Consider the following 26101-nt stretch of genomic DNA (forward strand, 5'->3'; position numbering starts at 1 on the left):
CCTCTGTGTCATTTGTACTCCATGTGCACTTCTCAGATGAAAATTAAAGAGGTTTTCCAAGATTTTAATAATGACCCATCCCCTGGATGTGTGGGGGTCAGACACCCGGGGCCCCCACCGATCAGCTGTCTGAGAAGGCACCGAATCTCCTGTGAGTGCCGGGGCCATCTTACGGCCTTTCCTAGGCCAGAGATGACACGTTCATCAGTCATGTGGCCCAAGAACAGCTCAGCCCCATAGAAGTGAATGTGGCTGAGCTGCGATACCAAGCACAACCACTATACAATGTACGGCGCTGTGCTTGGTGAGCTGCGAGAACACCTTCTCAAACAGCTGATCGGCAGGGGTCTCGGGTGTCGGGCCCCCACAACTGGCGTGTCTAGTCCGCATTACGGGCCAAAGTAGGGCATGTCTTCGCTGTGGCGAAACCAACCTCGCCACTAGGTTTCGGAGGGGCCTGGCTACCAGCCTCTTGCCTCGGGATTATGGCCCATACTGACTTTAAAGGAGCAGACAGACCGGCCGCACAGCTTAAATCTGTCTTTGCAATTGTATTTTGTTATATGAGGGTACCCAAATAGCAAATTTTATTGTATTTGTATATTCTGAGTGCCATTCACCTAATGATATGCACTCAGACTTGAGCTATCTGGGAATATGTTAAATGTCTGTGTTTGCTGTGGGGGTGTGACATTGTGTGTTTGGGTGGTGATTTCTGTCCTGTTGTATCCACATGTGTATTGGCGATTTCCCTTTGTCCTGAGAGATAATTGAATTACTCCTCGGGTGTCTCCAGGGCAGAGAGGAGGAAACCATGATGCATTGTGGGGATGTGTTGTGTCTGTGTATCCTGAGTGCTACGTATCTGTCCTGTGTCACAGTCTTCCTTCTGGTCCCCTAGGGGCGTGTACACCAGATGGGGACCTGCATAAATACGGGCGGGTAGCCCCCTTAATAAAGTGTTCCTGTTTTACACTCAATATAGAGCCTCGTCTCATGTGTGTGGGGATTGCTATACTTGTATACTCCCCTGGCTATTACTCCTAGCTCTTGTAAGAGCTGTTCCTGGTTCCTGTGGTGGTATCGGTTTCGAGCGGAGTGCTTTGAGTCCTCGGGAGGCACTGGGAGCATTTATCAACGGAGGTACCCGGTCGGGGTGCTAGGAGATCCGTTACATTGGTGGCAAGCAGCGGGATCATTCTAACAGCCCAGAAGGACAGCTACAAAGTAACATCATTCCCTGGAATTACAATTTGAGGGCAACGCATGTCCCAGTACAACGACCCTGACAGCAGCAGGATGGAACCAGCAGTGGCATACGATGAGGAAGACCTGGATGGCCGGGATGCATTAAGAAAAGGCATCTGGTACCAGGCCCTGGATAATGTACAATACCAGCAAGGCGAGAGTCTCCTCAGTGAAGAGCAGCGATTGCAGAAGCAAGTGGCCCTGCGGATGCCCTTCCTGGGAGAGCAGCCCCTGGAGGAATGGGTGAAGGAACTAGAGCACCGGGTATGGCAGGAGCTATGGCTGGAGGATGCCTACCAGGCACTCTGGTGGTATATGGCACAGTATATATACCCTGGACAGCTGAGCATGACAAGCCAGAGGGAGAGGAGTTTGATGGTCCTGGCTTGTTATGGGAGTCCTTTGCAGAGCCTGACTTCGGGAGCCCTGCACAGTCCAGACTTCAGGACATTTTCTACGAGAGAGAGGCTAGGCAGGATTGGGATGACCCCCATGAGGTAGAGAAAGACCTGGCTCACCTAGCAACCCTGGAGTGGGAACTGGAGCAGGACTACCAAGATCTCTTCCACTCCATTGGGAAGGCTCAGCAGGACAGCAAGAAGTCAGACCCAGGTCCAGAGCCCTTCAGCTGGGAGGATATTGTGGATGTTTACTGGGAAGAAACCCAAGTGGCAGGTGGAGATGGGACCGAGGTCTCTCCACCGGTCCTGCAGGGAATTGGGAGCCCAGTTTCCATTCCCCAGCGGCAGGCGGAGTTACAGGGGGCAGAGACAGTCGGTCCTGTCTCCCAGCGGCAGAGTGTCCAGCAAGGAATAGAGAGCCCAGTCTCCTTTCCCCAGCAGCAGGACAATGTATTGGGAGCGGAAACAGTCGGTCTCCCTCCCCAGAGGCTGGAAGTACAGTGGGGGAAATAATTATTTGACCCCTCACTGATTTTGTAAGTTTGTCCAATGACAAAGAAATGAAAAGTCTCAGAACAGTATCATTTCAATGGTAGGTTTATTGTAACAGTGGCAGATAGCACATCAAAAGGAAAATCGAAAAAATAACTTTAAATAAAAGATAGCAACTGATTTGCATTTCATTGAGTGAAATAAGTATTTGAACCCTCTAACAAAAAAAGACTTAATACTTGGTGGAAAAACCCTTGTTTGCAAGCACAGAGGTCAAACGTTTCTTGTAATTGATGACCAAGTTTGCGCACATTTTAGGAGGAATGTTGGTCCACTCCTCTTTGCAGATCATCTCTAAATCCCTAAGGTTTCGAGGCTGTCTCTGTGCAACTCTGAGCTTGAGCTCCCTCCATAGGTTTTCGATTGGATTAAGGTCCGGAGACTGACTAGGCCACTCCATGACCTTAATGTGCTTCTTCTTGAGCCACTCCTTTGTTGCCTTTGCTGTATGTTTTGGGTCATTGTCGTGCTGGAACACCCATCCACGACCCATTTTCAGTTTCCTGGCAGAGGGAAGGAGGTTGTCGCTCAGGATTTCACGATACATGGCTCCGTCCATTTTCCCGTTTATGCGAATAAGTTGTCCTGTGCCCTTAGCAGAAAAACACCCCCAAAGCAAAATGTTTCCACCCCCATGCTTGACGGTGGGGACGGTGTTTTGGGGGTCATAGGCAGCATTTTTCTTCCTCCAAACACAGCGAGTTGAGTTAATGCCAAAGAGCTCTATTTTGGTCTCATCAGACCACAGCACCTTCTCCCAGTCACTCTCTGAATCATTCAGGTGTTCATTGGCAAACTTCAGACGGGCCTGCACATGTGCCTTCCTGAGCAGGGGGACCTTGCGAGCCCTGCAGGATTTTAATCCATTGCGGTGTAATGTGTTTCCAATGGTTTTCTTGGTGACTGTGGTCCCTGCTAATTTGAGGTCATTAACTAACTCCTCCCGTGTAGTTCTAGGATGCTTTTTCACCTTTCTCAGAACCATTGACACCCCACGAGGTGAGATCTTGCGTGGAGCCCCAGAGCGAGGTCGATTGATGGTCATTTTGTGCTCCTTCCATTTTCGAACAATCGCACCAACAGTTGTCACCTTATCTCCCAGCTTCTTGCTAATGGTTTTGTAGCCCATTCCAGCCTTGTGCAGGTCTACAATTTTGTCTCTGACATCCTTGGACAGCTCTTTGGTCTTTCCCATGTTGGAGAGTTTGGAGTCTGCTTGATTGATTGATTCTGTGGACAGGTGTCTTTTATACAGGTGACTAGTTAAGACAGGTGTCCTTAATGAGGGTGACTAATTGAGTAGAAGTGTCTAACCACTCTGTGGGAGCCAGAACTCTTAATGGTTGGTAGGGGTTCAAATACTTATTTCACTCAATGAAATGCAAATCAGTTGCTATCTTTTATTTAAAGTTATTTTTTCGATTTTCCTTTTGATGTGCTATCTGCCACTGTTACAATAAACCTACCATTGAAATGATACTGTTCTGAGACTTTTCATTTCTTTGTCATTGGACAAACTTACAAAATCAGTGAGGGGTCAAATAATTATTTCCCCCACTGTATGTATGGCAGAGGAGCTTGTTACCCCCTCTCCCTATTGGCAGTGTGAATTGCAGGGAATTGGGAGCCCAGTCTCCATTCCCCAGGGCAGGCGGAGTTACAGGGGGCAGAGACAGTCGGTCCTGTCCCCCAGCGGCAGAGTGTCCAGCAAGGAATATAGAGCCCAGTCTCCTTTCCCCAGCAGCAGGACACTGTATTGGGAGCGGAGACGGTCGGTCGCCCTCCACAGCGGCTGGAAGTATGTATGGGAGAGGAGCTCATTACCCCCTCTCCCCAGCGGCAGCTTAACGCACCAGGGGGAGACAGTAAGCCCCACAACAGTGCAGATGGGACCGTGGTCTCTGCACTTACAGCACAGGGGGTAGGGACAGTCGGTCTCCCCCTCCAGCAGCAGAGCTGGGTATCCAAAGGGGAGACAGTCGGTCTCCCCCCTCCAACAACCAGGCTCCAACCAGGCTTCTTCCATGGTAACGCTGGCACCAGGGCAGAGTACCGCTGATCCCTGCCCACAAAGCAACCTCCACTCCAAGCCAGGGAGCAACACAGAGACCGGGAGTACCAGCTACCAATATAACCTTGGTGGACTCACTGGACAGAGACAGGCTACCAAATTCAACAGGTCCAGTATTGGGTTGTGGGTGGGCTGCCAGACTAACTCAGGTACCGACCGGCGTGAGGTCAGGTATCTGGTTAGTCTTCCCTGGGAGGGGGAGATGTGTGGCGAAACCAACCTCGCCACTGGGTTTCGGAGGGGCCTGGCTACCAGCCTCTTGCCTCTGGATTATGGCCCATAGTGACTTTAAAGGAGCAGACAGACCGGCCGCACAGCTTAAATCTGTCTTTGCAATTGTATTTTGTTATATGAGGGTACCCAGATAGCAAATTTTATTGTATTTGTATATTCTGAGTGCCATTCACCTAATGATATGCACTCAGACTTGAGCTATCTGGGAATATGTTAAATGTCTGTGTTTGCTGTGGGGGTGTGACATTGTGTGTTTGGGTGGTGATTTCTGTCCTGTTGTATCCACATGTGTATTGGCGATTTCCCTTTGTCCTGAGAGATAATTGAATTACTCCTCGGGTGTCTCCAGGGCAGAGAGGAGGAAACCATGATGCATTGTGGGGATGCGTTGTGTCTGTGTATCCTGAGTGCTACGTATCTGTCCTGTGTCACAGTCTTCCTTCTGGTCCCCTAGGGGCGTGTACACCAGATGGGGACCTGCATAAATACGGGCGGGTAGCCCTCAATAAAGTGTTCCTGTTTTACACTCAACATAGAGCCTCGTCTCATGTGTGTGGGGATTGCTATACTTGTATACTCCCCTGGCTATTACTCCTAGCTCTTGTAAGAGCTGTTCCTGGTTCCTGTGGTGGTATCGGTGTCGAGCGGAGTGCTTGGAGTCCTCGGGAGGCACTGGGAGCATTTATCAACGGAGGTACCCGGTCGGGGTGCTAGGAGATCCGTTACATTCGCTATGTGTGAAAAAACATTAAAATGAACGTGCTGTCCGCAGAAAATGCAGTGTTCGTGCAAAAGACCTAAAGAGGTTACCAGAAAGATCTTTTCTCCCTCACCCGAATTTATTGAACATGTATGGACAGTTTGAACAACTAGAATGACCAATATGGACTAAAGTGTGTATGGCCCTGTCTGTATAAATGTTCACCAACTGGTGTTCAACCATCAACCAACTTCTATGTAATGTGAACAGCATCTTTAGACCAACCACATATATTAGATAGCTGCTGGCCACATGCTCATTTGGGCGACAGATATGGCTCTCAAATGCCCCATACACATAAAATCCAATGGCCTGTTCTGACAGAGGACAGTGGTGGCCCCGTTACATGTTAGATGGTCAACCAGTCCTGGCTAAATTGGAAGGTACGGCCAATGAGTCTGGCCAGCTTAAGCTTGCTATCCACTTTATCCTAACCCCCATGTGTCTCGTGCATTTTAGCCTCAATGTTCTTCGTAATTCTTCCAAATTTCACGGAACAGGAGTTGCTTCCAACCAATTATTTCACAAATTTCAGCAGTTAGGGCTATTTTTTTGTGCCACATATTGAATCATAAATTCCTGCATCCCCAGAGGCCCCATAACTCTGCCTTGTTCTTGAAGAGCTTCAGAGCGGAGGCTCCTTCAAGGCAGCTGGATTTCTGCACATGGTAGGGCTCTGCTCTACAAAGCCGAGGCTTGGCTCGTGTCACTGTGAGGAGCGAACATTACAGTCACCAGTGTCCGGCCACAATGATAAAATACAGCTCACAGGGTACAGAATGTGTTTCAATGAGAGCCTGGCACTGCCCGGACCTAACAAGCGATGCATGCACATGCCAGGTTGGTAATGTGTGACGGAGGGCGCTACGTGCTGCCAATACTACATAATCCAGAATGTGAACTGTACATATTTTGACATCAGGATGCCCAAATGATGTTTATAGGAAATGTTGGATGGCATATGCCGGTTTGTATAGGAAATAACACTGATGTTCAACAGTCTGGATAAAACCATATCCAGCAGAAATCTGAGCTGAGGGAAGGTTCGCAACGTGCTGACAAAAGCCTGTTCTGCATGCCGCTATCCTGGGGCTCGGAGTGGAAATGCCTGTATCTAGTAAGAAATGAGGCAATGGATGGCACATAACAAATGGACGGCTTCTAAGTGCATTCATTCAGATCCTTGCTGATTCCTGTATTAGCAAAGTGCATAGGTTCCCTTCAGAAGGCAACACAGCCATAGTGGCTACTGACCTCAAGGTGACAGGCGAGGCCACTGTTTGGGTGGCATTAGGCTCATATACTCCTATCGAGCAATAGTTTCCAAATTATGCAAGTAGGTGGGATCTCCAGGAAGACCACAGCACCTACAGATCGGCTGAAGGAGAAAGGCGCTTCTGACAACCGGTCACAGAGAAGGGTCATATGCAATGTAAACAGCCCACTCAAGGCAAGCCCTTATCAAAAAAGCCCGCAGATAAATACAGTTTCAGGCATATTTGGATTAAAGGGGTTTTCTGGAAATTTTCGGGGGTCCGACACCCTGAACCCCCACCAATCAGCTCTTTGGAAAGGAACCAGCGCTCACAGCAGCGCCGCAGCCTTCTCTCTGCTCACCGAGAACAGTGCCGTCCATTGTACAGCGCAGGGATCGGCAACCTCCGGCACTCCAGCTGCTATGAGACTACAACTCCCAGCATGCACACTTACTCGGTTGTTCTTGTAACTCCCATAGAGGTGAAAGGAGGATTGTGGGAGCTGTAGTTTCGCAGCAGCTGGAGTGCCGGAGGTTGCTGATCCCCGGTATAGTGGTTGTGCTTGGTATCACAGCTCAGCCCCAGTCACTTCTATGGAGCTCAGCTGCGCCTAGGCCAGTGATGGTGAACCTTTTAGTGACTGAGTGCCCAAACTTCAACCCAAAGCCCACTTATTTATCGCAAAGTGCCAACACGGTAATTTAACCTGAATTCTACAGTCAAACATAGTAAATCTTCCATGTATCATTTAGGTGCAATAGCCTGCTACACTCAGTGCCTGTGCTGTTCATAGTGAGCCCTGCGCTGATGAAGGGCAGGAAAAATCTAAGTCATATTAGTGTGCCATAGACTTTTTCCAGGGTGCGGGTGCCCACAGAGAGAGCTCCGAGTGCCGCCTCTGGCACCCGTGCCATAGGTTCGCCAACACTGGCCTAGGCCATGTGACCGATGAAAGTGACGTCACACGGCCTAGGGAAAGCTGTGAAACGGCTGGGCGCTACTGAGCATGCCGACGCCGTCTCAAACGTCCAGGACTCCTGCCCATCAGATACTGACAACCGATCCTGAGGATAGGTCATAAGTTTTAAAGTACCTAAAAAACCCTTTTAAGTACAAAATCCACAGGACAAGCTGCACTACTGACAAACGCCATTATGGTCAATGGGGTCCACCAATCGCTCCTTGTGTCCTTCATGTAAACACATTGCTTTTGCCATTTCTAATCTTCTGCTCTTATATCGGAGCAGAACAGAAACCAAAGCTCAGATGTGAAGGCAGCAATTCACACAGTACGTCTTCTTCCGAAATGCTTCAATGAGAATAGCGGTACTGCATTAAATCACTGCAATTTTACCCAAGACGACATAAATATCATAAAGATAGACAGAATATAAAAAAACAGCATATCCTCCAGAAAACACAGGGATATGATGAGCACTGTCTGAACAGCAGCCCTGTAACAAAACCACCTACTATGAACCTTGGCTGCAGCACAATGAGGTGCGACGTGCTGCAGACCCCCCCCCCCCCAATTGTACAGCGCTGTGGAATATGTTGGGGCTATAGAGATTTGGCAGACGTTTCATTGACATTTAACGTTACAAACCACTTATTTCAATGGCAGGTATATGTGTCGCTATGATGTTTGCAATATCTGTCTCCAAAAAACAAAACAAAAAGTTCTATTTCATTAAATTCTAGAAATATTTTCTTACAGACTTTTCTTTAAATGTAAATGCCCAAAGAAATCCAACCTCACAACCGTCTCCGCCCAAAGCCTCTACACGCTTCCTTTTTGCCTACAACTCCCATATTTCCAAAACCCAATATACAAGGATGGCGTGTGAACCAGACACAGAACAGTTGCCCATCCTGCCCCGATTATGCAGATGAATGGCGGTCCATGTAAGACAAGTCTGGCAGACTGGGAGCCGCTTGTACACTCTGAGAGACCCCCTCTATGACATCAATAGGGCACATGAACAGTAGAGCTCTTCACAAGACAACCCCTTTAAATGATATTTTCTAGGCTATGGTCATGGGTTCGCCTCTGCGCTGAAGCCAATACTGAAAGTCCTTTAACTACTACTCCCACTAAGCAGCAGCACAGGTCGCACATGAGGTGGACTTTATCCCCAGCCTTCTCTGGTCTCTCAGCCAAGTCAACAGGTCAAGTGGGTTGTTTTTCTACAATCAGTAATTGTCAGCGGCCATTTGGAGGGAATTCTTGCAATTCCACTACCTGTGAGGAGTTTGTGGCCAGCCATACACATTAGATCCCAGCCGGCGGACCTTACACATGAATAGCTACAAGCATTAAAGAAAGACCCTGACGGAATAATAATAAAAAAGGCTCATGAGTACACTCAATTGCCAAAACATGCATTAGATTGTAAGCTCTTATGGGCAGGGACCCTTTGTCACACAGGTTGTAAATCTGTTTGGATTACCTGTTACTTTGGGTTGGTGTTACTTCTCGAGCTGTAAAGTGGTAGAATACACTGGGGCTGTAGGTGAAGAATAGTCAGAAATATTCTGCTTTGTTCCCCTAAACCTAAATTTAATAAAAAGTGTTGACTAAACATTACTCCATAAAAGTTAGGCAGGGTTCACATCACATTTCTCCCACAAAAAAACGTATACGTTAAACGGATGCCTCAGACTGATTCCATACAGTGGCATCTGTTCACCATAGAGGTTCATTGTAAAAAAAAAAAAAAAAACTAAAAAAAAAAAAACAAGAACGTGGTGCGTTGCGATTTGTATCTTTTTTTTTTTCTAACTTAGGGCTCTTTCACACTTGCGGCAGGACGGATCCGGCACGCTGTTCACCATGTCGGATCCGTCCTGCCGCTATTCCGCCGGACTGCCGCTCCGTCCCCATTGACTATAATGGGGACGGGGGCGGAGCGCCGGACTAAAAAGTCATGCATGTCCGACTTTTTAGTCCGGCGGCTTTCGCCGTGCACCACTGGAGCTCAGTCCCCGTCCCCATTATAGTCAATGGGGACAGAGCTGCGGTCTGGCGGCACGGCGAAATAGCGGCAGGACGGATCCGACATGGTGAACAGCAAGTGTGAAAGAGCCCTTATACATTAAACGGAGGCATAAAACGTGATGTGAACCCTCCCTTACCTGACCCCAGCAAAAAAAAATAAAGAAAAAAAAAAAGGAAGCCGAGGGGATAACCAGTTCTGGTGGGTTCCTGTCAGGCCAGGACTATAGGCTGTTTTGTGACAGTCTGTCACTCCACAGACAGAATACAGACTGCTGTGAGTAAACAGACTTACAGAACTGCAGTAAGAAATCCAAAATCTCTGCAGCCGTTTATAAGAATTCTGCAAACTGTACTGTACATGTAGCAGTTCTGCAAGGGACGATCCACACGTCATCCTTACATATATTGGTCCCTGTGAGGTACCATATTCAACCCATAAAGGCTCTTTCACACGAACGGATGCCATGTGGGTAATCCGCTGCGTGAAAGAGAGCCAAGCCCCGTTCCGGACAGCAGAGACACGGAGGAGTAACATGATTGATAATGGTCCGTGCCTCTCTGTGATCTTTTTACTACAAAATCACAGTGAGATAAAGTGGTCCCCGTGATTTTGTAGTAAAAAGATCACAGAGAGGCACGGACCATTATCAATCATGTTAATGCTCCGTGTCTCTGCTTTCCGGAGCGGGGCTTGTCTCTCTTTCACGCAGCGGATTACCCGCATGGTATCCGCTCATGTGAAAGAGCCCTAAAGCAATGCTGTTAGGTAATGATACCTGCCTATTATGTCATGGAACATGCCACATAAGACCACACTTCAACTGCCCGAAGCGGTCTGTGCGTGCCATGTAGCAGAGCCGGACAAGACAGATTCGTGATGTGGTCCCTGTGCGTTAGTCCTCAGTATATATCGCTGAATGCTGGTTAATCCAAACCTCTCTTGTGATATAAATAATCCTTAATCATTGCATAATGTAAAGTTACACAACTTTCTAATGTACTTTATGTTTCAATCCTTCCCCATTTGCGGCAAGTGACAAAAACACACAGATAAAATCCTTCTCTTTAGGTCTTTAAGGGTACGGCCACACAGAGTTTTTAGACAAGGTTTTGAGGTAGATCTGCCAGCTGGATTTTTTGTCAAAGCAAGAAAGGAGTTGGAAATATAAAGGACATATACTTCTCTTTCTGGTGGATCCACTTCTGGCTTTGGGCTCGTTCACACAAACGTGAGAAGCCCGTGCCCCTGCTGTGGACCGCAAATTGCTGTCCGCAATGCACGGGCACAGTCAACTGCATGGGGATTGTGGACCCATTCACTTAAATAGATCATGTTCTATCTTTTTGCGGTGCGGAGGCATGGAACGGAACCCCAGGAAGCACTCCGTATTGTTCCGTTCCACATCTCTGGATTTGCGGACCCATTAAAATGAATGGGTCTGCATCCGTGATACGGAATGGTGCCCAGGGCCCCATGTACTGTGGATCCGCAAATGCGGTCCGCAATACGGCAACGGGCAGCACACATTCGTGTGAACGAGCCCTTTAGCTGAAAATCATGCAGGCAAATCTCCCTCAAAATCTCCTCCAGATAAGTCTGGTTTTCAGCCACCATCTATGTATCAGACTACCAGGACAGGAGAACGCTTGCGCTGCGGCGGATACACTCACATACATTTACCTACATGAGCTACAATTGTTCTAAACTCTTGAGAGAAGTGGAAGGTCTGTAGGCTTTTCCATCTCTAAACAGAGCAGACTGACATTATCATCACACTGTACCCAATGGGGCTCACAATCTAAGTGGGAGGAAACCGGAGTACCTGGGGGAAACCCACACAAACACGGGAAGAACATGCAAACTCCATGCAGATGTCGTCCTATTAGCAGTGCTAACCACTGAGCCCACTGGTAATCTATACATTTAAAGGGGTATTCCGATTGTTAACTGTTATAACTATTCATCGTGGGGGTCCTATTATGAGATTGTGGAACCTGTACTCCTAGGAGCCCCCCAAAACAAAGGGAAGGGAAGGACGAGCATGTGCACTGACACTCTTTTCATTCTGAGGGGGTTCTCCTCTAATCAAATAGGTATCCCTGTCCTGTGGATAGGAGATAACTTTTAACTGGAATTGATAGCATGTTTTGCAGAATCTTTTCCCACAAAACTCTATATCAATCTGCTCTGCTCCTCCTGCTCTATAACATCCTCTATAACAGGAGGCTAAACACGACACAGAAGGAACCGCTCATGAACATACAGTATGCTGCCCGACATGAGAAGTAACCTCCTCGCGTGGTGCTCTAGCGTTGGGCCTGACTTTAGAACTTGAGTGATGCACATTTTTTGCATATCTGCTCGTCAGCGTCTAGAAGACAATAAACATTTCCTCACACACCAACAGTCAGGTTTTCAAGGAATTCCATAAGCAACCAGAGCTCCGCTAATTAATCCCAGGCTGCTTGAACTCTGAAATCCAAACCCACCAGATTCCCAGGGCTGTCACATCTCAGCAGAGCTTTACATGTACTGTCACGCCAAATCAGCACCTAATCTTCCAAGGTTGCTCTCTGCCTTTATACTGAAAACATCTCCTCTTACGTCTTCTGAAAAAGCGCAGCGAGTGTTGGATTTTTAGTCTGAGCTACAAGAGATGGAAATGTGCGGACTGCACAACAAAAGAATGACTGGAGAAGAGAGAGGAAACGGAAGGTGGAACAGATCCTAAGTAGTGATGGGGCCGCGTGGCGCGGTATTGTGGGCGCTGTGCGGACTGACTAAACAGCGCGGTCCTCATTAGTTTGACAGGAGCCAGCTGTGGCCTATACGGCCGTGCGGTACTCTACTACACCGCAGCACGACCGCACTGTGTGGTCATACCCTATCAGAGTTTACAACAGACAGCACCCGAACTGAAGACTGACCCTTTCAGCTGAATGGGTATCATGGACCAAAGGTTCATGCAGAAAATCGTTCAACATGTTTGTCTGTCTTATCCCACAAGAATCATTCAATGAAATGGATGGACCTGCGAGAGAAATGGGCCGCACATGGACTCAATCCGTGTGAGGTCCACCCATCTGAAACACAGAGGACTTCGCGAGCGGCTGTCTGAAAGAAGCCTTAGGGTGCGTCCACATGTGGCGGAAATCCTGCAGATTTTTTTTAAACAGATTTCCATCTAGAAATTCTGCATCATTTCATAGCAGCAGCTGAACCTCTTCCAAACGCTCGTACGCTGTGGAACAAATCCACACAGACTCCATGAGGACACCGACGGTGCAGTTCTCAAACCCACAGATTTCTACTGTGGATTTTTATTATCCATTGCAAAGGGTAAAAACCCTTTGCAATGGATAATAAAAATCCACCACGGACTGGACTCAGGTGTGCTGTGCGTTCTCATAGCTTACGGTATTTCATTCACTGCAACGCACACGTAAAACTGCAGCTCAATCCAGAAATCTGCATATAAAATATGTGGATTTATATCTGTTAGGCTGCGTTCACACGGGCGAGATTTCCGCGCGGGTGCAATGCGTGAGGTGAACGTATTGCACCCGCACTGAATCCGGACCCATTCATTTCAATGGGGCTGTTCAGATGAGCGATGATTTTCACGCATCACTTGTGCGTTGCGTGAAAATCGCAGCATGCTCTATATTCTGCGTTTTTCACGCAACGCAGGCCCCATAGAAGTGAATGGGGTTGCGTGAAAATCGCAGGCATCCGCAAGCAAGTGCGGATGCGGTGCGATTTTCACGCATGGTTGCTAGGTGACAGTCTATTCACTGTATTATTTTCCCTTATAACATGGTTAAAAGGGAAAATAATAGCATTCTGAATACAAAGTGCTTAGTAAAATAGCGCTGGAGGGGTTAAAAAAAAACAAACAAATTAACTCACCTTCTCCTCTTGATCGAGAAGTTCCCAGTCTCTTCTGATGAGCTGTCGGCTAAAGGACCTTTGGTGACGTCAGATCACATGCTCCAATCACATGGTCCATCATCACGGTGATGGACCATGTGATTGGAGCATGTGATCTGACGTCACCAAAGGTCCTTTAGCCGACAGCTCATCATTAAAGTAGTAAAGAAGAGACCGGGAACTACGCGGAGGAGGTGAGTTAATTTTTTTTTTTTTTTTTTAACCCTCAATTGATCACCTACTATGCAGTCTGTATTCAGAATGCTATTATTTTCCCTTTATAACCATGTTATAAGGGAAAATAATACAATCTACAGAACACCGATCCCAAGCCCGAACTTCTGTGAAGAAGTTCGGGTCTGGGTACCACAGTCGGTTTTTTATCACGCGGGTGCACTACACATTGCACCCGCGCGATAAAAAACTGAACATCGGAACGCAATCGCAGTCAAAACTGACTGCAATTGCATTCCTACTCGCGCGGATTTGCCGCAACACACCGGGACGCATCCGGACCTAATCCGGACACGCTCGTGTGAACCCAGCCTTATGGCTAATGCACACAAACGTGTTTTCTTTCCACTTCCGTTCCGGGTTTTTTGTGGACCGTATGCGGAACCATTCACTTCAATAGGTCCGCAAAAACAACGGAAGGTACTCCGTGTGCATTCCATTTCCGTTCCACAAAAAAGTAGTGCATGTCCTATTATTGTCCGCAAATCACGGTCCGAGTTAATGGGTCCGCAAAAAATACGGAATGCACACATAACACATCCGTATGTCATCCGTATTTGCGGATCTATACTGTAGAAATGCTATGCCCAGCCCATATTGCTCATGTGTTTGGTGATTAATAAGTTACTGTTTCCGTTTCCGATCCGCAAAAAACGGATCACATACGGATATGTTTTGTGGAATAACGGAACGGAAGAGGACTTAAATCAGAGGAAAAAAAAAACTCAGATACGGAACAACGGACCGCAAAACAACAACGGTCGGGTGCGTGAGCCCTAAGAATGTGAGATCTACTGCGGAGCTGGAATGATCAACGTGCCAAGGGTTGCCATATAAGGTGAAGTACAATACCTATGAAAGGGGTTCCTGAAGAACACACCTGTACAGATCAGGGAGAATGCTGCGTATTTTCACCCACCGTGTGCCCCACTGAAAATTCCTTCTGTTCATGTCATGCCTGCCCCAAACAAACAGGACCAAGAATGGTTCAAAGCTATTCCCAGAATGGTTCTATCATTGCGCCAACTCCTCTTTCTACATCTCCTATACAGAACTATTAATCTCCATGGTTACAGACTACAACCAAACCCTGTGTTGTCATCTTCCCCTTTCCTACTGTCTGCAGATTTGCAAAAAAAGGAAACGTGGAGTAAGACACAATGAAAATCAGACGACTCGCAAGGCTTGTATGTTGTCTGCAACCATAGAGACGCATACATCAGATAAGAGCTGTATACTCAAAACAGCAGGACAAGGGCATATCCTTAAAGGGGACATACCGAACAGAGACATACCCCCATTCTCACTCCTCTGCCCCCCCCCCCCCAGGGAGAGGGCTGTTTGTTCATGGTTGTAGGCGGAGACTTCCACCTAGCACTGTTCCTGGTGACGTCACCGACTCTGATGGGCGGGCTTTAGCGCTGCCCGTGCCGTTTTACAGGATCTCCAGAAAAAGCCGCTGAATCACTATGGGCAAAGGACAGCATCGGAGCATGAAATGCTCCGATGCTCATCTCACAAGGGCTGCCTGGGTGAAAATGGGGGTATGTCCAGGTTCAGCTCTGAAGCCGGACAACCCCTTTAAAGACAGATGGCTTCTTGGCTACTTCTGTAAATCCCTTGAATCAATCTAAAATATTTTTGGGTCTCCAAAGGTTTACACCAGGCATGCTCAACCTGCGGCCCTCCAGCTGTTGCAAAACTACAACTCCCAGCATGCCCGAACAGCCTACAGCAGGGCATTGTGGGAGTTGTAGTTTTACAACAGCTGGAGGGCGCAGGTTGAGCATGCCTGGTTTAGACAAGAAGCATCTGCAACATGAACTTCCCTGGGTATGGGCAACTTCAGAGGCTTCTGTTCTGGGATCTGAACAGGTATGCCACATACTGAATTGCATTATTTCTACTTCCATTGAATGGCAGCAGACATAAGAGTACAGCTGCAGCGTCCGGTTTCCTGATGCGCTTTTGGGCGCAAAAACCAGCAGTGAATTCAAAAATGAGACGTATCTGACTTTTATACTTTCTCTCCTTTTATGATTCACTCCTGGTTTTGGCTCCCAAAACTGCCTCAAGAAACCTGTGTGGCCATACCCTAAGGCTCATGCACAAGGCCGTTGCCCGTATTGCAGTCCGCAAACAGCGGGTCCGCAATATTCTGGCACCGGTCGGGTGCTCACCGTATCACAGATGCAGACCCATTCACTTGAATAGGTCCGCAATCTGGAAGGTGAGGAACGGAGGCACGGAAACCCACAAAAGCACTGCGGAGTGCATCTGTGGGGTCCCTCTCCGTGCTTCCGCACAGCAAATAAAATAGAACTTGTTCTATTTTTTTTTTGCGGTGCGGACGGTTGCATAGGTCTGGATATGTCGCAACAGCTGCACAGATAGCAATTTGCGGTCCCTAATGCACAGAACGGCCGAGCAACGGCCATGTGCATGAGGCCTAAGGCTGTCTACTATACTGGGTAGCACTATCACCAGGTTTGGATAGGCTAAGGGTCATTATCATTGCTCTGACACCTAAACAGGCCCCTAAATGTGGGACAGTCACAACAATCTGCATAGAGGTTATACCCCAGGAGTGAATTCAAAAACGAGAAGTCCTTTATATTTTATCTCCTTTTATTATGATCCTCTCCTGATTTTGGCTTCCAAAACTGCATCAGGAACCTGACGGTGTGGCCGTACCCTAAAGGAATACACTGATTTGCACGCAATCTTGCAAACTGAACCTGTCAGTCAATAGATAAAAATGAATCGGTGGTGCTACAAAAAAAGTCGGGGTACATCCCAGGTCGCCCTCAAATCAAATACTAAAACGTTCCCTCATTTGGACTATAACATCATTAGACTTGTGTAATTGTTTCGACTAGAGGGATTACTGTAGATAAACATTAACCGCGCTAAATGTCAATTTTTACCATAAAAAAAGTCAACACTAGAAAAGAAAACGTGATACTCCCGAAGAAAAGTGCATCTCAATGCAAAAATGGTAAAAAAAAAAATAATGGGGGTCATTTACAAACAGTTTTATGCCTCTTTTTGGTGTAAAACTGTGGCACCGCCCCTTTTTGCTACTGTTTAAACGCCTATGCAACAATATTTGTCGACACGTGTTGCGGGAGTCGGCAAATTTACCAATTTTACACCAAGAAAAAAAAGGCGTAAAAGTTGCCAAATCTGAGATCTGCAATCTCCAAATTTGCAGCATTATACCAGAGGCTGGAGATTTTCCGGTAGGCGCGAGGACTACCAAAGATTTGCCTAATTTATAACAAGGTGCAAGTCCCGTCATAAATTAGGCGCATCTTCCGGCAGCAACACTGGCGTAAAAAGAATGAAAAAAGCCAAGACTATTTGGGCTCATGCACACGTACGTATTTTGAGGTCCGCAAAAAAGCGGATGACGTCTGTGTGACATCCGTATCGCATCTTTATTTTAAAAAAAAAAAAAAACGGGACGGACACGGAAAAAAAAAATACATTCGTGTGGATGAGCCCTTTACCTGAGAAAAGGTAAGTACGTGCTCGCCACGTTCCTCCCGCTCTTGGAACAGCTGAATGAAATGGGTGCACGTGTCCTTTGCAGGCTTTAAGGCACGCTGTAGAAAAATGTGGTCTGACCCAGTACTTCCAAAAATAAAATTCAGTCTTTATTTAGAACCTAATTCATTAAAATGTGTTGCAAATGTCAAAAAAGTGTGTGGGCAGTGCGGCGGGTGCTTTCTATTGTAATCCGCAACATACTTTTATGGGTTATGTTCTAAATAAGGACTAGACTTAATTTTTGGAAGTTCAGACCACATTTTTCCCTTAGGCCCCTACAAACACACAGATTTTGTTTGGCCTTTTATTAACCACAACAAACGGCACAGGAACCACATAATGCGCGTGGCTTTTATGGCATTTATTAGTGGCTTTTTTTCTAAACAACGGTCTGTGAACACCATTTTTTTCTGGCATTTCATTCCCTATATGGAGGTAGAGATCAAAAGGTCAGAGGACCCCCAAAAAACGCTACCTAACAAAAACACCAGTAGCAAAACAAAAAAAAACTGCTTGTGTGTCCTGCATTTCATATAGAACTTCTGGTAACATCTGAAGCTGGTGTTTTTAAGGCAAAAAAAAAAAAAAGGAAAAAGGCGCCAGATAAGCTGCTAAAACTGTAGAAAAACGCCAGCAAAAACTGATGTGTGATCCCACCTGAAGGCTAGTGTTAGGGCTCTTTCACACTTGCGTTCTTGTCTTCCGGCATAGAGTTCCGTCGTCGGGGCTCTATGCCGGAAGAATCCTGATCAGGATTATCCTAATGCATTCTGAATGGAGAGAAATCCATTCAGGATGCATCAGGATGTCTTCAGTTCCGGAACGGAACGTTTTTTCACCGGAGAAAATACCGCACCATGCTGCGCTTTTTGCTCCGGCCAAAAATCCGGAACACTTGCCGCAAGGCCGGATCCGGAATTAATGCCCATTGAAAGGCATTGATCCGGATCCGGCCTTAAGCTAAACGTCGTTTCGGCGCATTGCCGGACCCGACATTTAGCTTTTTCAGAGTGGTTACCATGGCTGCCGGGACGCTAAAGTCCTGGCAGCCATGGTAAAGTGTAGTGGGGAGCGGGGGAGTAGTATACTTACCGTCCGTGCGGCTCCCCGGGCGCTCCAGAGTGACGTCAGGGCGCCCCAAGCGCATGGATCATGTGATCGCATTGGACACGTCATCCATGCGCATGGGGCGCTCTGACGTCACTCTGGAGCGCCCCGGGAGCCGCACGGACTGTAAGTATACCGCTCCCCGCTCCTACTATGGCAACCAGGACTTTAATAGCGTCCTGGGTGCCATAGTAACACTGAAAGCATTTTGAAGACGGCTCCGTCTTCAAATGCTTTCAGTACACTTGCGTTTTTCCGGATCCGGCGGGCACCTCCGGCAACGGAAGTGCACGCCGGATCCCAACAACGCAAGTGTGAAAGAGGCCTTAGGCCTCTTGCACACGAACGTTATGCATCCGTTACATGCATTGGGGACTGCAATTTGCGGTCCCCAATGCACGGGCAACGTCAGTGCGGTGGCTGGGACGGATCGAGACCCATTCAACTTGAACGGGTCCGTGATTTCTCCGCACCGCAAAAAAATAGAACAAGTTCTCTTTTTTTGAGGTGCGGAGGCAAAGACAGAAACACCAGGGAAGCACTCTGTAGTGCTTCCGTGGGGTTCCGATCCGTGCTTCCGTTCCGCATGTCCGTGATTGCGGACTCATTCAAGTGAATGGGTCCGCATCCGTTATGTGAAAAGCACACGGGCCGGTGCCCGTGCATTGCAGACCCGCCATATGCTCGCCGCAATACGGCCACGGGCACACAACGTTCGTGTGCAAGAGGCCTTAGACAAAAGCTTTTTTGTGGTGTTTTGCGGTTTTTGCTGGCAATTTTTAATATGTTTTAGGCAAAACAAGTCCAGCTCCAGATGTTGCACGGAAGATTAGGAGAATTATTAAAAGCAGGACAAAAACTTCCATTTCTTTTTTTTTTCTCCTTAAAATAAAATTGGCATTCTTTTTAGGGCTCATGCACACAGCTATATTTTGCTTGCCGCCATTTTTTTTTTTAACTTCTGTAGAAATGTCTGCAAAACGGAAAAGAATAGGACATTTTTCTTTTTTGCGGAGCAATGCAACGGACGTGCGGATGCGGACAAAACACGGTGTGCTGCCTGCATCTTTGGTGGTCCCGTTGAAATTAATGGGTCCACATTCAATCTGCAAAAAATGCTGAATGGATGCGCACCAAACATACGGTCGTGTGCATGAGTCCTAAATGCCATTTTTGCATGGTATATTTGTTTTTTTACAATTCAGCTTTGCAGAGGAAGCAACATTACAGTGGGGGGCACACAGACTTTCCTCTAACTAGAAATGCCATAAAAAAATGACAGGCGCTAAAATACACTAGATGGGCAAAAACACCTAGAAAAACTGTTTTTATATCAAGTGTCTTGATAAGTTTTTTTTTTTGCCAACCCCAAGACACTAGAGAAAAACTGTGTGAAGAAACCCCTAAGGCCTCTTTCACACGAGCGAGTTTTCCGCGCGGGTTCAATGCGTGAGGTGAACGCATTGCACCCGCACTGAATCTGGACCCATTCATTTCTATGGGGCTGTGCACATGAGCAGTGATTTTCACACATCACTTGTGCCATGCGTGAAAATCACAGCAAGTTCTATATTGTGCGGTGCGATATTCACGCACGGTTGCTAGGTGACGATCGGGATGGGGACCCGATCTTTATTATTTTCTCTTATAACATGGTTATAAGGGAAAATAATAGCATTCTTAATACAGAATGCTAAGTAAATTAGGGATGGACGGGTTAAAAAAAATAAAATAAAAAATTACACTCATCTCATCCACTTGTTCGCGCTGCCCGGCTTGTCTTCTTTCTTCTTCTTTGATGACCTGGGAGGAAAAGGACCTTTGGTGACGTCACTGGGCTCATCACATGGTACATCACCATGGTGATGTACCATGTGATGAGCGCAGTGACGTCGCCAAAGGTCCTTTTCCTCCCAGGTCATCAAAGAAGAAAGACGACAAGCCGGGCAGCGCGAACAAGTGGATGAGGTGAGTTTATTTATATTTTTTTAACCCCTCCATCCCTAATTTGCTTAGCATTCTGTATTAAGAATGCTATTATTTTCCCTTATAACCATGTTATAAGGGAAAATAATAAAATCTACACAACACCGATCCCAAACCCGAACTTCTGTGAAAAAGTCCTGGTTCGGCTCTGGGTACCAAACATGCCGATTTTTCGCGCGTGCAAAACGCATTAAAACGCTTTGCACTCGCGCGGAATTCCTATCCGGCCCTCACACGCAACGCCCGTGTGAAAGAGTCCTAAGTGTCTGAGATCAGATGACGTAACACAGACATGTACCCCTGAAAGTAGAAGTGACCAGGTATAGACATCACATCACCAGGGTAAGTCCTGCAGATGAAAAACGAGAAGAACCAGGTTCACCCGGTAACCCTCATTACCACAAAACTGCATCTGAGAGTCTATGACAGGGATGGCCAATCTGCGACTCTCCAACTGCTGTAAAACTACAACTCCCGCCATGTCCTGCTGTAGGAGTTGTAGTTTTGCAAAAGCAGGAGAGCCTCAGGTTGGCCATCCCTGGTGTCAGGCAGCGACCAACTTCACAGCAAATCCCCAAAAAGTCCTCATACAGCGTCTGCACCAGGTGAGTATCTGCAGTGATGAAACAAGGAGCTGACCACAATGGACCACAACCGGTAGACACATCAGCTGTCAGAAGAAACAAGTAAATGTCAAATCCCTGTTCTCCAAATGTCACTGAGCGCTGTCAATGAACGACATTGCAGGCACAAAGGTTGCACAACACAATGGATTGGGTAACCCTGGGCTGACAATGTGTCTGCTGTGAAACACCCAGAAGGTGTGAACAGTTTACGTCTCAGACAGTGACCACCTGTACTGAAGTCAACCATCAATACGGCTCAGGGATGGTCAACTCCTAGCAACCAGACATGGCCACCCCCGCCAGCTCTTTTCAATCTGTGTTTGTAACTTTTTATCTAGAAATTCAACTTGCTCCTAAAAGTCGACACTATCCCTCTATTTCTGGTTTTAGGCATATTGCAGCAGTCAACCAAAGCACAAGTCTTCACAACGCCTTGCCAGGTCATGAAACCCAATCCTCCCCCTTGTGTTGTCCCTACACAAGCTAGAAGTAAGACATGTGCTCTCTTGTACCCCCTTCCTATTTAAATAGTCACAGCAAACAAAACCTGCACACACAGACCCCTCATCACCCCCGATTCTTCACTTGTCAGGCAGCTCCTCCTGCGCCGCTGAGTAAGAGAAGGCACCTGGCTGCGTCCATCATGGGTCACCACAACATCTGCAGATACCTGGGGCCCAGGTATCAAAGCGCTAATAAACTGGAACATATCCTTTCCCAAAATGCTCAGACCAAGCCACCTTTGATGTAATATTACTCAGGACACCGTGCGCACACACAAACATCACCAAACTCATTGTGCCATGGAAGATGGTAACAGACAGAAGGCACCACCTGACAATGCCACAATTCACACAGGAGCCTGGCATCGATACGGGTGCCCTGTGGAGAAGACACGTAGACACCCATGCTTTATGGCTCATGGAGTAAAAGAAGGCACCTTTATAAGGGGATCCGTTGACGCTCTCAGAGCTGGACTGGACATTATCCACTGCAGGTCTTTTTAAGCTGCTGAAGTAGCTCCTTGACCTAGAGTAACTGGCCCTGGGTGAGCGGCCCCCAGGACTAGTGAAGGACACCGGGGCGCCGTCCTTCCTGGAGAAGATGCCACTGAAGAACCTGAGTAGCCTCTTCTCCTGCCCTCTCCTGTCCATCTCCATCTGCTCAGAGAGCTTGTGCAGATCACTATTATCCAGGGTCCTGTTCTTGCCCTTGCTCCTCTCCCATCTCTCCAGATCAGACAGGGGGTCGGTCTTGTTCAACACTTCGCCCACGTCCAAGGTGTTCCTCTTCTCTGCTGGGCATGGGCTGCTGCCGGGCACTGCCTCCCCAGTCTCCTCTACCCTCTGGGGGGTCAGGCAGCTGGAGCTGCTGTGATGCTTCTCCCTGGTCAGGCTCCTGATCCTCAGCAGTTCTCCATTCCAGTGTCTGAAGCTGAAGCTTCTCCTCAGGAGGCTGGGGTGTCTCCGGTCCCAGGCCCCCTCTGCTCCAGCCTTAGCCCAGTCCCCAGTTTTAGAGAGGGCTGGAGAGGCCTCCTCCATAGGGCATGTGTGTGGCACATTGTAATCCAGAGGGGCACTAGGGGGCCCCTGGGCAGCATCAGGTGGGGTGCTCCCTGCACTCTGGTCCCATGGAGACTCCGGGACCGGCGATACCCTGTCCAGTGCAGCCCCTGCAGGGCTGGGGGTCTTGTCCTTAGCGGTCTCCCCACAGCTTGATCTGGGTGATGCCCGGGTGACCCGGAGTCGCCCTAGCTCCAGCTGCCCAGTGCTCCGGGTTCTGAAATTCCTGAGTCCCTGATGCGGCGGGGGGAAGGTGTCCTGCTCCTCTCCCCCTTCCTCCTCCTCCGGGCACCTCTCCAGCCGTGTGTCCTCCAGCTGCTCCTTCTTCACCAGAGTCAGAGAGATCCGATACACCGTCTTCCTTTGCGGGGTGCCCCGCTCCATCGGCGGGGGCGCGGGGTCTAATAAATACATTGCCGCTTAGGGGAGAGCGCCCCCCACCGCCGGGGTGCTGTAGCGCAGACCTGTGAGCCGCAGAAGACTGGGGGTGCAGGGGTAACCTCACCCCCTCCTCTCCCCGCTTGTCGCCGCTCCACGCTGCCGGCTGTACCCCGGTGGGGGCAGCTCTGACGGGAACGACATGAGGGCACCGGGAGAGCAGCGAGCGGAGCCCGCAGGAAACTGACAGAGAGCGAGGTGCAGACACCCGGAGCCTGCGAATAGGAGGGCACAGGGGAGGGGAGACGGGAGGGGGAGCGGCGAGGAGCTGGAGGGAGGAGGAGAGACGGAGCTCCAGCTGCCGCCAGCTCCTGTACATCCATACTGCTGTATTATACAGCGCCCCTCACTGTACGTACAGGGAAAGGGGCGCAGTAACATGGATGCGCACTGGCTCCAGGGAAGAGAGGAGCCCACATAGCAACCAATCAGAGGATGCCCTTCATCTTCTTACCCTGGGTGACACAGATGAAAGCTAGGATATGATTGGTTGCTATGGACAGCGTTGGCCTGCAATGGCTCTTCTCACACTTCCCTCATAAGTCCTGCACCCAGGTACAGGGAAGAGAGGATCCCACATAGCAACCAATCAGAGGCTGCCCTTCATCTTCTTACCCTGGGTGACACAGATGAAAGCTGGGATACGATTGGTTGCTATGGACAGCGTTGGCCTGCAATGGCTCTTCTCACACATCCCTCATAAGTCCTGCACCTAGGTACAGGGAAGAGAGGAGCCAACATAGCAACCAAAGAGGGGAGTCCACATACAGGGTCGCCTACCAGAATTATTCTTTTTTTCTGGACCACTTATCCCAAAATCACGGACAGCCAAAGTTTTTTTTACAAACAAATTGGAACTGTAATGAATTATAAAGATTATAAGCAATTTATGTCTATAGCTCAATATACTGATAATAACTCACTATCAGTATTCACTGTGAGCTGTAAAATGATCATAAATACCACAAAAATAATCTAGTCAAGTACTATCACAGCCTCAGAAAAAATCACGGACACATCTTCTGTTTTTCACGGACACAGGCAAAAAGTCACCTATTTTTACAGACTGTCCAGACATTTCTGTACGGTTGGCTACCCTGTCCACATAGCAGCCAATCAGACGCTGCCCTTTATTTTCTTACCCCTGGCGACAGATGAAAGCTGGGATATGATTGGTTGCTATGGACAGCATTGGCTGGCAATGGCTCTTCTCACACTTCCCTCATAAGTCCTGTAACCCAGGTACAGGAAAGAGAGGCGGCCACATAGCAACCAATCAGAAGCCGCCCTTCATTTTCTTACCCTTGGTAACAGATGAAAGCTGGGATATGATTGGTTGCTATGCACAGCGTTGGCCTGCAATGTCTCTTCTCTCTCCCTCATAACTCCTGTACCCAGGTGTTCGGTGGAAGCCCCCTCACTATAAACAGATTTTCTATAAAGTCTTGGTATAGGAGGCCACTGCTCTCTTGGGTGGGTTCACATATAGATTTTATTTTCTAGAGTTTTTGCCGCATTTTTGAGACAAAAACCCGCCATCTCCAGATGTTGTTATACGTCTTGCAATGTCTCCCTTCAAGTCAACAACAATTGTCTACCTAGGGATTTCTTATTTACATCCTTCGACTTCACGTGAAGCAATACACGAGAGGAGCGGCAGACAAATATAGCCATTACTCCAGTCATAGTAATCACGCCATGCCTTCCCGGAGCGGGGGGCACTGCCATTAGAGGGGAACAGACAGGAACATTCGCCTATAGATAGCATGCAATGCCGGCGACTTCAGATCTACAAGGGGTTAAACCAGCAATCACTGGGAGTCTGACAGCCCCTCTGACATTAGGGAGGCAGCCTGGCCGCTTCACTCATCTGCCACAATAAATTAGCTGCCACAGCGCCCATTACACGAAAAGTGAATCCACTATATGCACCTGAGCCCCCCACCTTCCAACACCTCCCCCATGTAAACATTAACTTAGCGAGCCCTCCCCCCTAATAAGCAGCACCATACGCAGAATTACATCCCTCTTTCCAGAACATAGCTGGCGATCACTTCTGTGACGATTTACCAGTCAGCGGCCATCCTGTTCTAGGAGCAACGCTTCATTATACAGATGAGATCAGATTAACAGACTGATCTATCCATTAGGGCTCATGGACACGACCGGATGTATTTTTCAGTCTGCAAAAAATACGGATGACATCAGTATTTTTTTTTTTTTGCGGATCCATTATATCAATGCCTATCCTTGTCCGCAAAATGGACAAAAATAGGAGATGTTCAATCTTTTTTTTTTGCAGAATGGACATACGGAAACGGAATGCACACAGAGTCCTTTCCGTTTTTTGCGGACCCATTGAGGTGAATGGGTCCGTATACGGGCCTTAAAAAAAAAACAAAAAAAAAACGGAACGGACATGGAAAACAAATACGTTCGTGTGCATGAGCCCTTAATCTGATTTATTGAATCTATCGATCTGGTCGAAGCTGATGTAGATCGTTCAATCTTCGTAGTCTTCATATTATGGATCTGTAATATGGTTGTGCGCACGAGGCCTTAATACAATCCCTCTGTGCATTAGGCCTCTTGCACACGACCGTATGCCCTCCTAGATATACGGTCCGTGAACAGCGCACAGCATCATAGATCACAATGATGCTGTGGACGTCGGGCCGCCCGCGGGACTATTGTCCCGCACTCATATAATCAATAGCCCCGCAGGCGGCCCAACGTGCACTGCATCATTGTAATCTATGATGCTGTGCGCTCCGCACGATTAATGCCGCTCCGAGACATATGGCCCGCTCAAGGACCGCATGTCTCAGAGGCCTTAGACACATTTATTGGATACCAAATTATCGTCATTACTGGAGATCACTTGCCATAAAGCCCTTACCAGTCAGCAGCCATACCTCTATTGGCATAGGATAGATGGATGGAAGGATAGATAGATACAAATATACAATACCGCAAAAGAACATGCTACAATATGTTTTTTCTTATGGAGTATCCGGGGGTAAAAAACTAAATGTGTCTTAGTAAAAAAAAAAAAAAAAAAAAATCTGAGGTTCAGTATTGGAGCTATAAATTTCCACAGTCTCCATATATAATGGATCTGCAATCTGGTCGTGTGCATGAGGCT

The 26101-nt window shown here is 47.9% G+C and overlaps 1 protein-coding gene across 2 annotated transcripts in view; it reads right to left on the reverse strand.

Annotated features, from left to right (window-relative positions):
* AGAP1 (ArfGAP with GTPase domain, ankyrin repeat and PH domain 1) overlaps positions 1–26101 on the reverse strand; it is a 405970-nt gene that overhangs the window by 207343 nt on the left and 172526 nt on the right. The window contains exon 1 of one of the 2 annotated variants that reach the window (XM_040441789.1): positions 21897–23175. The exons of the other annotated variant lie outside the window; for it this stretch is intronic. Within the exon in view, the coding sequence (XP_040297723.1) occupies positions 21897–22932 (1036 nt within the window). The 5' untranslated portion in view covers positions 22933–23175. Of the gene's footprint in view, positions 1–21896; positions 23176–26101 lie in introns of those variants that run through there. 2 annotated transcript variants of the gene reach the window in all.

The sequence above is a fragment of the Bufo bufo genome, chromosome 7, assembly GCF_905171765.1.
Source record: "Bufo bufo chromosome 7, aBufBuf1.1, whole genome shotgun sequence".
In the NCBI taxonomy this organism is placed as follows: Eukaryota; Metazoa; Chordata; class Amphibia; order Anura; family Bufonidae; genus Bufo; species Bufo bufo.